The following is a 13,712-nucleotide window of genomic DNA, read 5'->3' on the forward strand; positions in this document are numbered from 1 at the left end:
TTGCTTCCCCTAACTGTAATTTATTTTAATGTCTGTCTCCTTGCAAAATTGTCAACTCCTTGAGGGCAGATACTATGTCTATAACTTTACTGCCCTAATCTGAGCACTTAGTACAGTGCTCTGCACAGAGTAAGCTCTCAATAAAAACTACTGATTGATTTTTAGCATTGCTATAATGACTATTAGCAAAAGAGAAGGACTGACCCCCTTCCCTAGGCAAATGACCAGTGGGGCAGCAGAAATGACAAGAATCTAATCGGTTAATCTTACTAGCGAGAAGACTTCAGGAACTGTACAAAACAACCTCTCTGCAGCCCGAAAATCCGGATTACATAATTCTGACTTTATACAAATGTCCCAAAAGGATTTGAGGCAGAACTGGAACTAGTTTGCTTTCTATTGTGCTGGGCACTGGCCAGGGTAGGATAATGACCACTGGAATAAGAGCACTATAATAGCAGGCCTGGAAGTAGTTAAAAAATCCCTCTGCTTATTCAATATCTTAAAGGAAAACAGCTTTTTCCTCCAGTCCTTACAGAGAACAGTAAACCCATCAGGACACACCTTTATTCCCTCTGGAGGCTTAGCCCTCGCTAGCTGAGTGATCTCCTCTTCTAGCATGATCTGCCATAAGGCAAATTATCTTACCAGAAATCCGGCAGAACTCCATACCCCAGGGAAACGATTCATCAGGGTTGGACAGGAGCAAGAGCTTCAATCAACCAGTTTCCTCAGGGTACTGGGTATTCAGTTTCATCTGATTTTGTGGATCAGAAACTTCCCTAACCTGATAGAACCTTCAAAAGACCCGTGAGATCTCAAGCTGAGTCTCTCACTCTGAACCGGATTCTCCTGGGCCTTCCTGAAAGTATGAACCAGGTGGTTTTGTGGGGATCATGCTGACCCATCTGGAATCATGAGGGAATGAAAACCTGGTACCAATATCTAGGATTTAAGCATCCCAAGCCAATACCATGGTCTAGTGTCCAGAACTGGAGTCAGGAGACCTGGGTTCTAATTCCGGCTCCACCGCTTACTTGCCTGCTTTGTGGCCCTGGGCAAGTTACTAACTTGTTTGTGCCTCTGTTCCCCAAATGTAAAATGGGGATTAAATACCTGTTCTTTCTCCATTTTAGGCTGCAAGCAGCACATGGGACAGGGACTGTGTCTATCTTGTGTCCATTTCACCACTTAGTATAGTGCTTGGCACCTAGTAAGCCCTTAACAGATTGTTATTATTATTGTTATTATTATCATTATTATTATTATTTCATTCATTCACTCAATCATATTTATTGAGCACTTACTGTGTGCAGAGCACTGTACTAAGCACTTGGGAAGTACACGCGAATCCCAACTGTCCAGCATTCATGGGCACCTAGGACTGCAGCATTCTTACCTTGTAGTATTTGTTTCCAGTATCATTCTGAAAGAGTGTGATGCATTTGCTGTCTAGCCTCCAGTAGTGCCGTTTCCTCTGGAATGAGAAAAGATAAACTCCTCAGAGAGCAGACAATGAGCAAAAAATCAATACAAATTCCTTTAAAGAAGATTTTTCCATTAACTTTTAGGAGAACAACAGTGACTGTGTGAGCAATACAAAGACAGAAGTGTTCGTCTATTCCAAGTATGGTCACTCAACTGTTCGCTGATACCTGTTGTTTCATAACTTCACTTTTCCAATGCCTATCATCAAGCAATAGCATCACCATTCCCTCCTCAGCCTCAACACCAGTGCTCACTGAAAATCTGCTTCATTGATAACTCCGATTCTGAGATGAGCAGTCAGTCATATCCAATGACAAAGCCAGACCACAGCCCATTGTAACCAACTGTATTGTACTCTCCCAAGCACTTAGCACAATGCTCTCTACAAAGTGCTAAAATACCACTGATTGAAGGCGAGAAATGATAGACTGGACTCTGAAATCAAGTATTAAGTACAAACAATTGGGCTATGTAGCAGGGCCTCTCTGATCTCCTATTGGTTCCAGATTTCAATTTGAACAAGGCTTCTAACAATCCAGCAACTTGCCTGAACTGAAAAAAACAACAACAGTCAACTGGTAACTGGCTAGAAACTGGGTGACCCAGATAGCTTGGCTAATTGAATTCTCTATCTTTTTAGCCTCCCCAGCCTCATCCTCCTTTCTTTTCTCTCATCATGCCTCCTTGTTCCCTTCTCCTTGGCCTTTCTGCAATCACATTTGTCTTTCTATTCTACTCCCACTGCTCTGTCCTCTGCCTTTCTGAATAGGTTATAACCACTCCTGATGGGAGAATATTAGTGAAGGGTGGCATCTTAAATCGATCAAGTCTGCCATTTGATCAGATGGCATCCTGGATAGATCCCAACCTCTGCATCATGTCATGGGAATGATTGGGAGCTTGGAGCCAAGCTGGCATAGGGGGACGCAGCAAGAACCTAGATGAGAAAGAGTCTGGTTCACACCAGGACTGGCTAAGATCATGAGAGAAGGACAGTGCCAGATTCAACTCCAGCTTGAAATGAGACAGTTTCTTTGGCTCTCTCTGGATGGAACAGGAAGCAACCAATGAAATAGCCTGCAGAATTCAGCACTGCACTTTTTACCCCCCGACCCAGATATTGAATATGCAAGGACAGAAACACATTATGGTTGCTAGTGTGAAGCCAGAGAGCTTTTTTCTGCTGATTCTGTCACCATACAAGCAGTGAGAATAGAAACTGGTGGGTGACCAAATATAACATCACCTTGTCTCTTCCCTTGCCATTCCCCTCCCTCCCATTTTATTTAAAAGAAAATGATGTGCAAAATCTACAGGTGCAGTTAGAGCTGTTTTGCAGAAACTCTGAGAGATAGAGGCCAGTGACGGTATTTTTCCCTCAGTTGTTTGCTCCACTCAATCGGACTGCTTCAGATTAGCTGTGTGTCCAAACTAAGTCCTCTTGCAACTATTTGGGAGAACCATGCTTTCTGGAAGCTCACCATTTCCCATTAGCATTTCTCCCCAGTGGACATAAGATACACAATCTGCTCTCTGGGATTCTTACCAGCGTGTCTTTGCTTGTGTAGTGAACCATCCAGCCCTCTTTCATCACGGTGCTGCTTTTCCTCTTGGTGTGTTTGACGGACTGGACCACTCTCATCAGGGGAATATTGTTGCTTGTTGAAGGGCTTGAAGGAAAATCAAAACAGCTTAAGAAGAATCACCATTTTTCCTAGCACTTATTTCAATGCCTTGCACATACATGGTGATTAATATATTCTATTACTACCATTACTAACTTCTTCATAACACTAATGTTTTTGTAGGTGGATTCAAAACCAAAGGAAGTACTTGGTTGGTCTCCAGCTCAAGTGGCCGTGCATTAATTCCATTCCCAAATCTATTCTAAAGTCTTCCTTGTAGACTCAGTTCCAGAGTCTCTATTGGTTCTGGAAATAAGCAGATGAAAAGCTGCATTTTGGAATGAAATATGGGTCTTTGCTGAAGGGTTACCCATGTATAGATATGAGTAAGAACCACACAAATAAACTCATTAGATAAATAAAATCAGTAGACATCCAATGGATTGTACACTCCCGGAGGGCAGGTATTGTGCCTAGCAGCTCCACTGTACTTTCCAAGCACTTAGTATAGTGCTCCGCACACCGTAAGTGCTCAAAAAATACCAATTATTGATTGATTGTGTCTGGGTAAATATGAATGGTAAAGTTTCCAGAACTCAGATTCATTAACTAGGTCTGTCTATCATCTTGCTTAGATTGCATCATGGGGGTGCTCAGTGCCTAACAAATGTGACTACGCTAATGCTCTCTTCAAACTCTTACAGTGAAATAGGTGAAGACGACAAATGTGCTTCTTGACTCTAACACTGTGTTTCAGGGATCTCCTTTTGATTTGCTCACTCAGTTATAAAGTGGGCACTCTGATCATGTATTATATTTTGAGTGTTCTGCACATAGTAAGCACTCAGTAAATACCACTGATTGACTGAGGCTACAGGAAAACTGAATAAATAAAATCCTTGTCATTCTGTAAATAAGAAATTATACAAAATGTCCAGGAGCTGAATAACTGCTATTGTGAGCATCAAAAATAATTATATCACCTTGGTGGATAGCAAATGGCAACAAAAAGATTGCTAGCTACTTGAGGGCAGGGATTGTGTTTCCTTACTCTAGTGTACTCTTCCAAGTGCTTAGCACAGTGCTCTGCACAGAGTAAGTGCACCACGAGTATCATTGATTGAGAAAGCTATGAGAGACTTGCTTTAAGCTGAACCTCTCAACTCCACTCCTCTGCTCTTCCATACCCATTCATTCATTCAATCATATTTATTGAGCGCTTACTGTGTGCAGAGCACTGTACTAAGCGCTTGGGAAGTACAAGTTGGCAACATATAGAGACAGTCCCTACCCAACAGTGGGCTCACAGTCTACCCAGAGTTCACTACTGTAGCAGGTGAATTAGCTCATCCTCTAGATTGTAAACTCACTGTGGGAAGGCAATGTGTCCGTTTATTTTTACATTGTGCTCTGCCAAGTACTTAGTACAGTGCTCTGTACACAGTAAGTGCTCAATAAATATGATTAAATGAATGAATTAACTTTTAAAGGCTGTTCATAAATGCCATAGATTAACTACTTTAAACAACAGCATGAATACTGCTGAAGGCAGAGTACTCTATTTGTCAACTGGATAAGTAGCATGGCCCAGTGGAAAGAGCACAGTCCTGGGAGTGAAAAGACCTGGGTTCTAATCCCATCTCTGCAATTTACCAGCTATGTGACCTGAACTTCTCTGTGCCTCAGTTCCTTCATCTGCAAAATGGGGATTTAATACCTGAACTCCCTCCTCAGATTGTGAGCCCCTTGTGGAACAATCAGAGACTGTGTCTGATATGACTGTACTGTACCTACTCCAGTGCTTAGTACAGTGCTTGGAACACAATAATCACTAGCAAATGCTACAATTTCTCATTATTGCTGTGACTCTTATTATTACTGGAGATCCTGCAAAAGAAGCAGATGGTATTAGCCTTTATTTAACTAGGAACTCCTCTGTCCTGGGGTATATATGGGGAGCAGGCCTGATTGACTTAATTGTTCTTAAGGGAAAATTTGGGTGAGGGTAGGGACTGAGTGTTTTGGAAGAGTGAAGCTTGTAAATACTTTAATGTCTGTCTCCTCCCTTAGAATGTAAGCTCCTTGTTGGCAGGAAACATATCATTTCTTTATTTTGTACTTTCCAAGAGCTTAATGTCCCACTACAATGCCCCCAAAGGGAGCTCAAAAATACTTCTGCTATGACTACTACTATAACTACATTCATGCAGAGCTCTTCTCTAGCTCTTCTGAGCAATAAATCAATCGTATTTATTGTTCACTTAAGCAAGGAGCCATTTGATCCAGATGCAGCCAAAGCTGTCCACGTCGGCCCACTTTGCTCCAGTCCTGTCGTATTTTCTTCGTATCCTGGTGAGCCGATTAGCCTAGAGGTGGGTGGCCCCTATACTCACCTAATCATCCTGTTTGAGTCATCATGGTCCTGGTCTGTGTCCTGCATTTCCCCACTGTCACTCTGGCATGCTGCCATTGTCATCTCAGCATCCTGGGTCAGTGACTCTTCCATGTCATCCATGAAACCACTGTTTCTCTCACTGTCATTGTCATCACTTCCTTCTTCCATGACAACATCTGACTCTGCTCCCGGGCTGAGCAAATCTGGAAAATGTTATTGTCGCCCATGAAAAGAAGCACTTCCAATCCCAACCCAGAACTTGATATGAACCTTATGCAAAGCAACCATTTGGTGGTGGGCCCAGGAGAAATATAAAATAATTCAGCGCTTTTCCTCTGGCTATTCCTTGCCTGCTTCCATCGATCACCCCTAATCAGTGTGCGAAAGGACCACTAGCATTATCTTCGACTATATTGAGTGCAGAAGTTTCAACAGACATAGTTAAAGATTGTACATTGCTAGCAGTATTTGCTGTTTTCCTGAAACCCAAGGGTAAAAGAGTAAAAATGACTCATGTATTTCAAACGGTGTCAGACCCATTGCTAATGGTGTGGGATGGACCCCGGGGGATGTGGGGGGGAGGGACTCCCCACCCTTTATCCATAAAAGACGTAGCCCCCAGAAGGCAGATGGGGGCAAGTTGGGGGAAGGGGGGAAGCAGAAGAACAACCTTCCCCTTTTCTCACCTCCTCTTGGCCCTCTTTCCACTCATAATGGAATGGTATTGGGGACTTTTCTGAAAAGTTGAAAGGTGGTTTTCATATTAAATCTTAGGAGTTCCCCATCCCGTGCTGCCAGGAGAAGCAGAACAAAGCCTCATCGCTGCAAGACTGGGGGTCTGGGCCCTTTGAGGGACCACAGCCCCACATTCCCTAGACTGTGAGCCCACTGTTGGGTAGGGACCATCTCTATATGTTGCCAACTTGTACTTTCCAAGTGCTTAGTACAGTGCTCTGCACACAGTAAGCGCTCAATAAATACAATTGAATGAATTCCCTGTGAACTATATCCCACAACATAGAATTAAGATGCCCCTGGAGCCCAGCTAAGGTCTCTGGGATGGAAGGTGACTGTGGGGCAGGGGTAACTTTCCCATACTCCAATCCACGCAAACAATATATACACAAACATCGCTACACACACGTAGACACAAAACACAAAGGGGAACCCCAAAACTGAGACAGAGCTATACACAGTTACACAAAATACATAACTAAATACAAACAAGAAAAGCAACCTCAGTGACATTTAACCAGGTACGTAAAACATCAGGGAAAACAATACGTTCACACAGACACAAATACACACAAACTCACAGATGAGCAGACATACAGGGAAACAGGTAGACACACAGAGATTCACTGAAGTGTGGCCTAAAGGCTAGAGTATGGGCCTGGGAGCCAGGAGGACCTGGGTTCTAATTCTGTCTCAACCACCTGTCTGCTGTGTGACCTTGGGCAAGTCACTTCATTTCTCTGTGCCTCAGTCACCTCATCTGTGAAATGGGGTTAAGGCTATGCGCTGCAAGTGGGATCTGATTACCTTGTATCTACCCCATAGCTTAGAACAGTGCCTGGCACAAAATAAGGGCTTAACAAGTACCATAAAAAAATGTACAATCATGGCTAAACACACATGGTACTCATGGAGAAGCAGCATGGCTTAAGTGAGGACAGCCCAGGTTTACAAGGCAGAGAACCTGGGTTCTAATCCCATCTCTGTCAATTGCCTGCTGCATGACCTTGGGCATGTCACTTAACTTCTCTGTGCCTCAGTTACCTCATCTATAAAATAGGGATTCAATACCTGCTCTCCCTCCCTCTTAAGCTATGAGCCCCTATGTCCAACCTGATTATCTTGACCCCAAGGTTCAGTATGGTGTTTGGCACTAAGTGCATGACAAATATCACAATTATTATCATTATTATTATAAATGTTTATACAAAGCCGTGAAACAAGGGACATTCCCAGACACAACCTGCTCCTTTCATGCAGGTACAGTGAACAGAAAGGCCCAGAGAAGAGAGAGGAAGAGAACGCTAGAACCAAGCAGGAAAAGAGGAAGAGGAGCCAAAAGGGGAGAGAAGGAGCAGTAGCACATCATCTCCCAACCAGGGTGAAGAATGATGCCTTCTCATGGTATCTCCATTCTATATGGCATGACAACATTGGGTTTCAAACCCCAGGGACTCCACCCCATCCCTCCCTCAGTCCCCACAGCTCCTTGAGCCCATGATCACAACAGGTTGTGCCCACCTGAGGAAGGCAGCAAAAGGCAGACCCTTCATGTCTAGTATACAAAGACAAGCATGAATGTGAGGTGGCAGTCCTGCATTTCTCTCCAGCTGATGTTAAGACAATACACAATTATTAATGGAGAATATTCATTTTAAAAAGAGAAGAATGACTGGGGATCTTGGCCTGCCAAGTTACTAAACACTGCAGATTCACAGTTTACCAAGATTTTCCGGTTGCTGGGCAATAGCATCTTCAGAGCAATCAACAGCTTATCGAAAATCACCCTGTTCTCCCGCAGTTGGAGCTGACAAGTCTACCCTGACAGTCCCTGTGCTTGACACAAAATCAAAACCACATGCTGAAGGAAGCAGGAAGGTTGCCAACTTTGAGTTCTGGCAGTGGATATTCCAAACTCAGTGCCAAAAGGCAGTGCAGTTATGTTTTTCTGGAAATCTCTCCTCTCGACTCCCAGGTGCACATGTCTTTCAGGGATGTGGGCTCCAAAGCAAAGATAATCATAAATGTCTCCAGGATGTTCCCATGACTAATACTGAAAAACTCTAAGTCATTTTTGCAGTTTAAACCATTGTTTCAGGAGCAATTGTGCTGTCCGTAAGAACTTGGAGATGGAGTCCAATCAGTGTAAGGTCAAGAGACATCTTTCTGATCTAGAAATTTGTTTTGTCTAGGGCAGAATATATTCCTGTTTTCTGGTGCTAAACATTTTTAGAGCCATCCACTGCCAGCAATCCTTGGAAAAAAAAATGTTAGTGTCCCGACTGCAATAAAACCTCACTCATTCACTTTTCAGCTGCAATGAGCTCAAATTTTTCTTGCACTGTACATACCATTCATTTCCCAATAGGCAGAGCTGCAGGTTCCTGAAAACCTATTTTGGGGTACACAGGCCCTATGCAATCCATCAATCATATTTATTGAGCGCTTATGGTGTACAGAGCACTGTACTAGGTGCTTGGGAGAGTATAATACAACAATCTAACTAAGGTTGTAGACATGCTTCCTGCCCACGATGAGCTTACATTATGTTTTAATTGTGACTGTGTGCTCACCGAGGACTACTGCTTCTCAAGAGAAGACGAAATCTAGGTGATTATTTGGTGCCTGAAATGGTAGCTACCTGCTTCTCACTCTGCAACTCACTGAGAAAAGGCACCCAAACTATGTCTATCTGAGAAAAATTGTCAGGTAGAATGGGAGACTGGCAAATAGGCTGATGATTATTGTTTGTGAGGGCCAAAAACTGGGACATCAGGCTTATAGCTTAGATACCTTCCCTTATCTTCTCAGAGATAGTGAGCATGGAGAAAGAGGGAAAAAATGTTGATTTTCCAGCTTCCTGGGAGAGCAGTTCTACAAGTCCCAGAATGCTATGGGACCTACACAGAGAATCAACATTCTTTTTTTTTTTTTAATGTTATTTGTCAAGTGCTTACTATGCACCAGGCACTGTACTGAGCACTGGAGTAGAAACAAGCTAATCAGTTTGGGCAAGGTCCCACATGGGGCCCACAGCATTAATCCCCATTTTACAGACAAGAGAACTGAGGCACAGTGAAGTTAAAGTGACCTACCCAAGGTTACACGGCAGATATATGACAGAGTCGGGATCAAAACCCAGGTTTTTCTGATTCCCAGGCCCATGCTCTATCCATTAAGCCACACTGCTTCTCAATTGAGTATGCTCTAATGTAGGCATGGTTATAGGAGAAGCAGCATGGCTCAGTGGAAATAGCCTGGGCTTTGGAGTCAGAGGTCATGGGTTCAAATCCCGGCTATGCCAACTGTCAGCTGGGTGACTTTGGGCAAGTCACTTCATTTCTCTGGGCCTCAGTTACCTCATCTACAAAATGGGGATTAAAACTGTGAGCCCCATGTGGGACAACCCGATCACCTTGTATCTCCCCCAACGCTTAGAACAGTGCTTTGCACATAGTAAGCGCTTAATAAATGCCATTATTATTATTATTATTATTATTATTATTATTATTATTATCTAAGCATTTAAGGCTGCTGGGGGTCAGAGCAAAGTTGGTTTATCCAACATGGTCCCAATTTTGGTACATATGAAATTTTTCTCACAATTTCCCTGGACAGGATACAGAAAATAAGGGGCTGTCCTGGGAAAAGGAGGATGTATGGTCAGCCTTCAGATGGACAACTTTGTAAATCAGATTATCGCTGCTACAATCCACAATATTAATCATACCAGGGCAAGAAGGTTGACAAACCTATGAGATAGTTCCTAAAATGGTGGACTAGGTATTCACCTACACTTCTTAGTGCCACTCATCGCTGGAACTTTAAGAAAGGGCTCTGGGTTTGTGGGCTATTCTCAGAGTTGGAAAGGGTGACTCTTTTGAGCAATGTTTGACAGGCAAAACTTTTTGATAGTCATGGGTATTAAAAAAACTTTCCCTGCTCAATACCTAAAAGTTAGAAATGGAAGAAAAGCAGAAATGGAGACAAACAGTCAGTAAAGAATAAAGGATACTGCACTGAACCTTAAATGTATAGTAGAATGAAAAATTCCAACTTACCTCCATTAATGGCGACTTCCCCAAGGCAGTTATTCGGCACTTTGGGTGCACAGCGCTTATGGCAATTAAACCTGCAATCTAACCCAAACAATAGTGATGATAAGCCAGGGAATCACACAGAGAAGAATTCCCAGATGAGGGTCAGTGTGTATACCCTAAAGGAAAGAGCATGGGCCAGAGAGTCAGAGAACCTGGATTCTAATTCCAGCTCTGCCACAGATGCCTGCTCTCGTGGCCGTAGTCAAGTCACAACTTCTTTGGGCCTCAGTTTCCTCATCTGTAAAAAGGGAATTCAATACCTATTCCCCCTCCTACTTCAATTAATCAGTGGTATTTGCCGAGCACTGTCTGCTGAGCACCGCCTTAAACTCTCACTTAGACTGTGGGCAGCATGTAGAACAGGGATTGTGTCCAACCTGATTATCTTCTATCTAGCTGAGCACTTAGTACAGTGCTTGGTACACACAAAGCACTTAAATACCACAATTATTCTTTATTCTTAGTTCCTCCAAAATACGTGTTTTCATTACATGTTTTGCAACACTGCTACGGACTTTTCTGGACAGCCTCCTCTACCTGAATAGAATGCAGTGCAATGTCAGAAGAAACGGTTGTACACATGCTTATCGTGTCGAACATAGCGTGGGTGATAGAATCAGTATTTTCTAATGTGGAGGTTCCGCAAGAACACAACCCCTTGTGTTATAAGACAACAGAGAGTTCTCCTATGAACAATGAGCAATTTCATTTGCTAGGCAATTGGCCCAACCAAGACCTGAGCTCAGTTTCCCGGTTTCTGACTAGAAGTGATTCCATGGCAATAGCACTCACCTTTACACTGCAAGCCCTGTCTAAAAAGTCCCTTGAGAAGCTTCTTGCAGTACTGGCACACGGTGGGTCGTGTGTAGGAATGGATGACAAAAGTGTGAGGAACTTTAACCTTGGAGAGTAAAATTTTGTCAAGCTGAATTGGTCGTCCGATATATGACTGAGAATTGGATCTCTTCTCTCTCCCAATAAACGATTCAGATGGTGATTTTTGCTACGGATAAACAAAGAATATGTCAGGTCAGAATTACAGAATATATATAAAAGAATCACTGGAAGAGGTAAGTGGGCCATACAATCAGGTGGGCCAGACAATAGTACCCGCAATGCATCTAGGACACTTAAAATAAATAAAATAAAGGTCTCCAACTGTATTAACAACATTACTATCATCCATCAGTAAACAAACTGGAAGCAGGTGAATACTTTCAGAAGGAGTCAGTGACACTATTGTCTGCAGGGGCACTACCTATACAGGCCTCCTTCTTTCACCAAACTTATTTGTTCCATTAATATCAGATGGCAAGGAGTCAGGGGTGGAGGGAGTGGAGAAGTCGGAATGTATGCCTACCAGATGCTTTTGTAGGGATATTTATGAGATGTGGCTAAAAACCCAGTTTTACCACAGGTTAAGCTAACTATTACTAGTCATAGTAATGGTAATTACTGCACTACTATTGATTGCAGTGTCCTGTATCGAACCTTTCTTTGGGAGGACAACGGAAGCACAAGATATATGCCCTACCCACAAAGAATTCTACCCTAATGGGGAAGAGATAGACATAAAAATTCACAAGCAGCCATTTCATGATAAATAAAATTGAATGTTTAATCAAATATGCATATATACACATAAGCGTAGAGGCTAGGCATAATTAAATATACTATAAGCTCGTTACGGGCAGGGAACACATCTGCTAATTCTACTGTACTCTCCCAAATGCTCAGTACAGTGCTCTGCACATAGTAAGCACTCAATAAATACCACTGATTGATCAAATGAATGCAAAAGTCCAAAAGGTGGCTTAGAGATTGTTATGGTTCGGAGAGCTGATGCTTCATCTGAGAAGGCTTTCTGGAAGAGGAATTTTTAGAGGGCTTTGAATGTAGGGAGGGCTGAAGTCTGGAAGATTTAGGAAGGAAACTGAGCTAAGAAGGTGGAAGGGCAATAGAATATGAAAGTTGCTCGGAACATCTAAACACCACCTTCAGAAAATCAACCTGATCCATGATTATTACAATTCAAACATGGATGGGCTCATTTCTAATCAGAACCCTATTGATTTTGCTAGATTCCAGCTGGTCACTTTAACAAAGCATAACCTAGCAGAACAAGAGTGGGCCTAAGAGTCGGGGGACCTGGGTTCTATTTCTATCTCTATCACTTACCAGCTGGGTGACCTTGGGCAAGTCACTTCACTTCCCTGTGCCTCAGTTTCCTCACCTGCTAGAAGGGGATTTCTAACCTGTTCTCCCTCCTACTTAGACTGTGTCCTCCATGTGAGATAGGGACTGTGCCCGACCTGATTACTCTATTTATTTATTATTACTCCATTTATTTATTACTCTATTTATTTTACTTATTACTCTATTTATTTATTTTACTTGTACATATCTATTCTATTTATTTTATTTTGTTAGTATGTTTGGTTTTGTTCTCTGTCTCCCCCTTTTAGACTGTGAGCCCACTGTTGGGTAGGAACTGTCTCTATATGTTGCCAACTTGTACTTCCCAAGTGCTTAGTACAGTGCTCTGCACACAGTAAGCGCTCAATACGATTGATTGATTAACTTGAATCTTTCCCAGCACTTATCACAGTGCTTGGTGCCTAATAAATGCTTAGCAAGTACGAAGTATTTATTAAGGACAACACCCTCAGCATTCTTTGGTTTAGCTTAGCCCAAACCCCTGCATTAGAGAACTACATCTGACTGTGAAATGGCTGCTTTTGAATTAGGAATAGCAAAGAAAAGACTGAAATGGTCTGGAGAAAGAAGAGTGTAATTTGCTTTTTTTCACTATGGGTCCAGTTAATATTGTGTCAAGATACGCCTACAATGAGGGTCATTAAACCCCAACACTCCTGTAACACATCCTCTCCTATGGCAGACCCAAACTCTTGCGGCAATTAAAACGTCTCAGTTGGTGTATAACGCATTAATGTTGGAAGGGTTATGTGCTGAGTCGATTAATACAAGCAAAATCAAGGGAAAGACCAAGGGGCTCAATTCTCCCATCGGTATCCACAGCTCTATTACCTACAGACTATTCTGTGAGTGGAGTAGAGAAAACAAGTCCCATCTCTTTCCTAGGCCTGGCCAAAAGGGGAAAATCTAGGGCTGCAAGGAAGAAGGTGAAACTGCCCTCGTTCAAACTGAAACAGCTGCCAGCATTCAAATTGTCTCCTTGGGCACTTTTAGGACACATGATTCTTGTTTTTGGGGTTTTTTTAAAGAGATCTAAGGCCTCTTTTTTTCCTGGAAGCTAGCCAGGTCATCGACTCAGCAAGCCTGGAAGTTTACCAGGCAATGACTGCTTAGATTACACTATGGAAACTCCAGCTGCCAGTATGGCTTTAA

The 13,712-nt window shown here is 42.7% G+C and overlaps 1 protein-coding gene across 4 annotated transcripts in view; it reads right to left on the reverse strand.

The window, feature by feature from the left end:
- PRKD1 (protein kinase D1) overlaps positions 1 to 13,712 on the reverse strand; it is a 168,215-nt gene that overhangs the window by 25,130 nt on the left and 129,373 nt on the right. For all 4 annotated transcript variants that reach the window (XM_038756614.1, XM_038756615.1, XM_038756613.1 and 1 more), the window contains 5 exons: positions 11,136 to 11,346; positions 10,305 to 10,382; positions 5,507 to 5,711; positions 3,035 to 3,158; positions 1,400 to 1,477 (listed from right to left, as the gene is read on the reverse strand). In XM_038756614.1, coding sequence (XP_038612542.1) covers positions 1,400 to 1,477; positions 3,035 to 3,158; positions 5,507 to 5,711; positions 10,305 to 10,382; positions 11,136 to 11,346 — 696 coding nt within the window. The remainder of the gene's footprint in view (positions 1 to 1,399; positions 1,478 to 3,034; positions 3,159 to 5,506; positions 5,712 to 10,304; positions 10,383 to 11,135; positions 11,347 to 13,712) is intronic.

Source organism: Tachyglossus aculeatus, chromosome 14 (assembly GCF_015852505.1).
Source record: "Tachyglossus aculeatus isolate mTacAcu1 chromosome 14, mTacAcu1.pri, whole genome shotgun sequence".
Taxonomy (NCBI): Eukaryota; Metazoa; Chordata; class Mammalia; order Monotremata; family Tachyglossidae; genus Tachyglossus; species Tachyglossus aculeatus.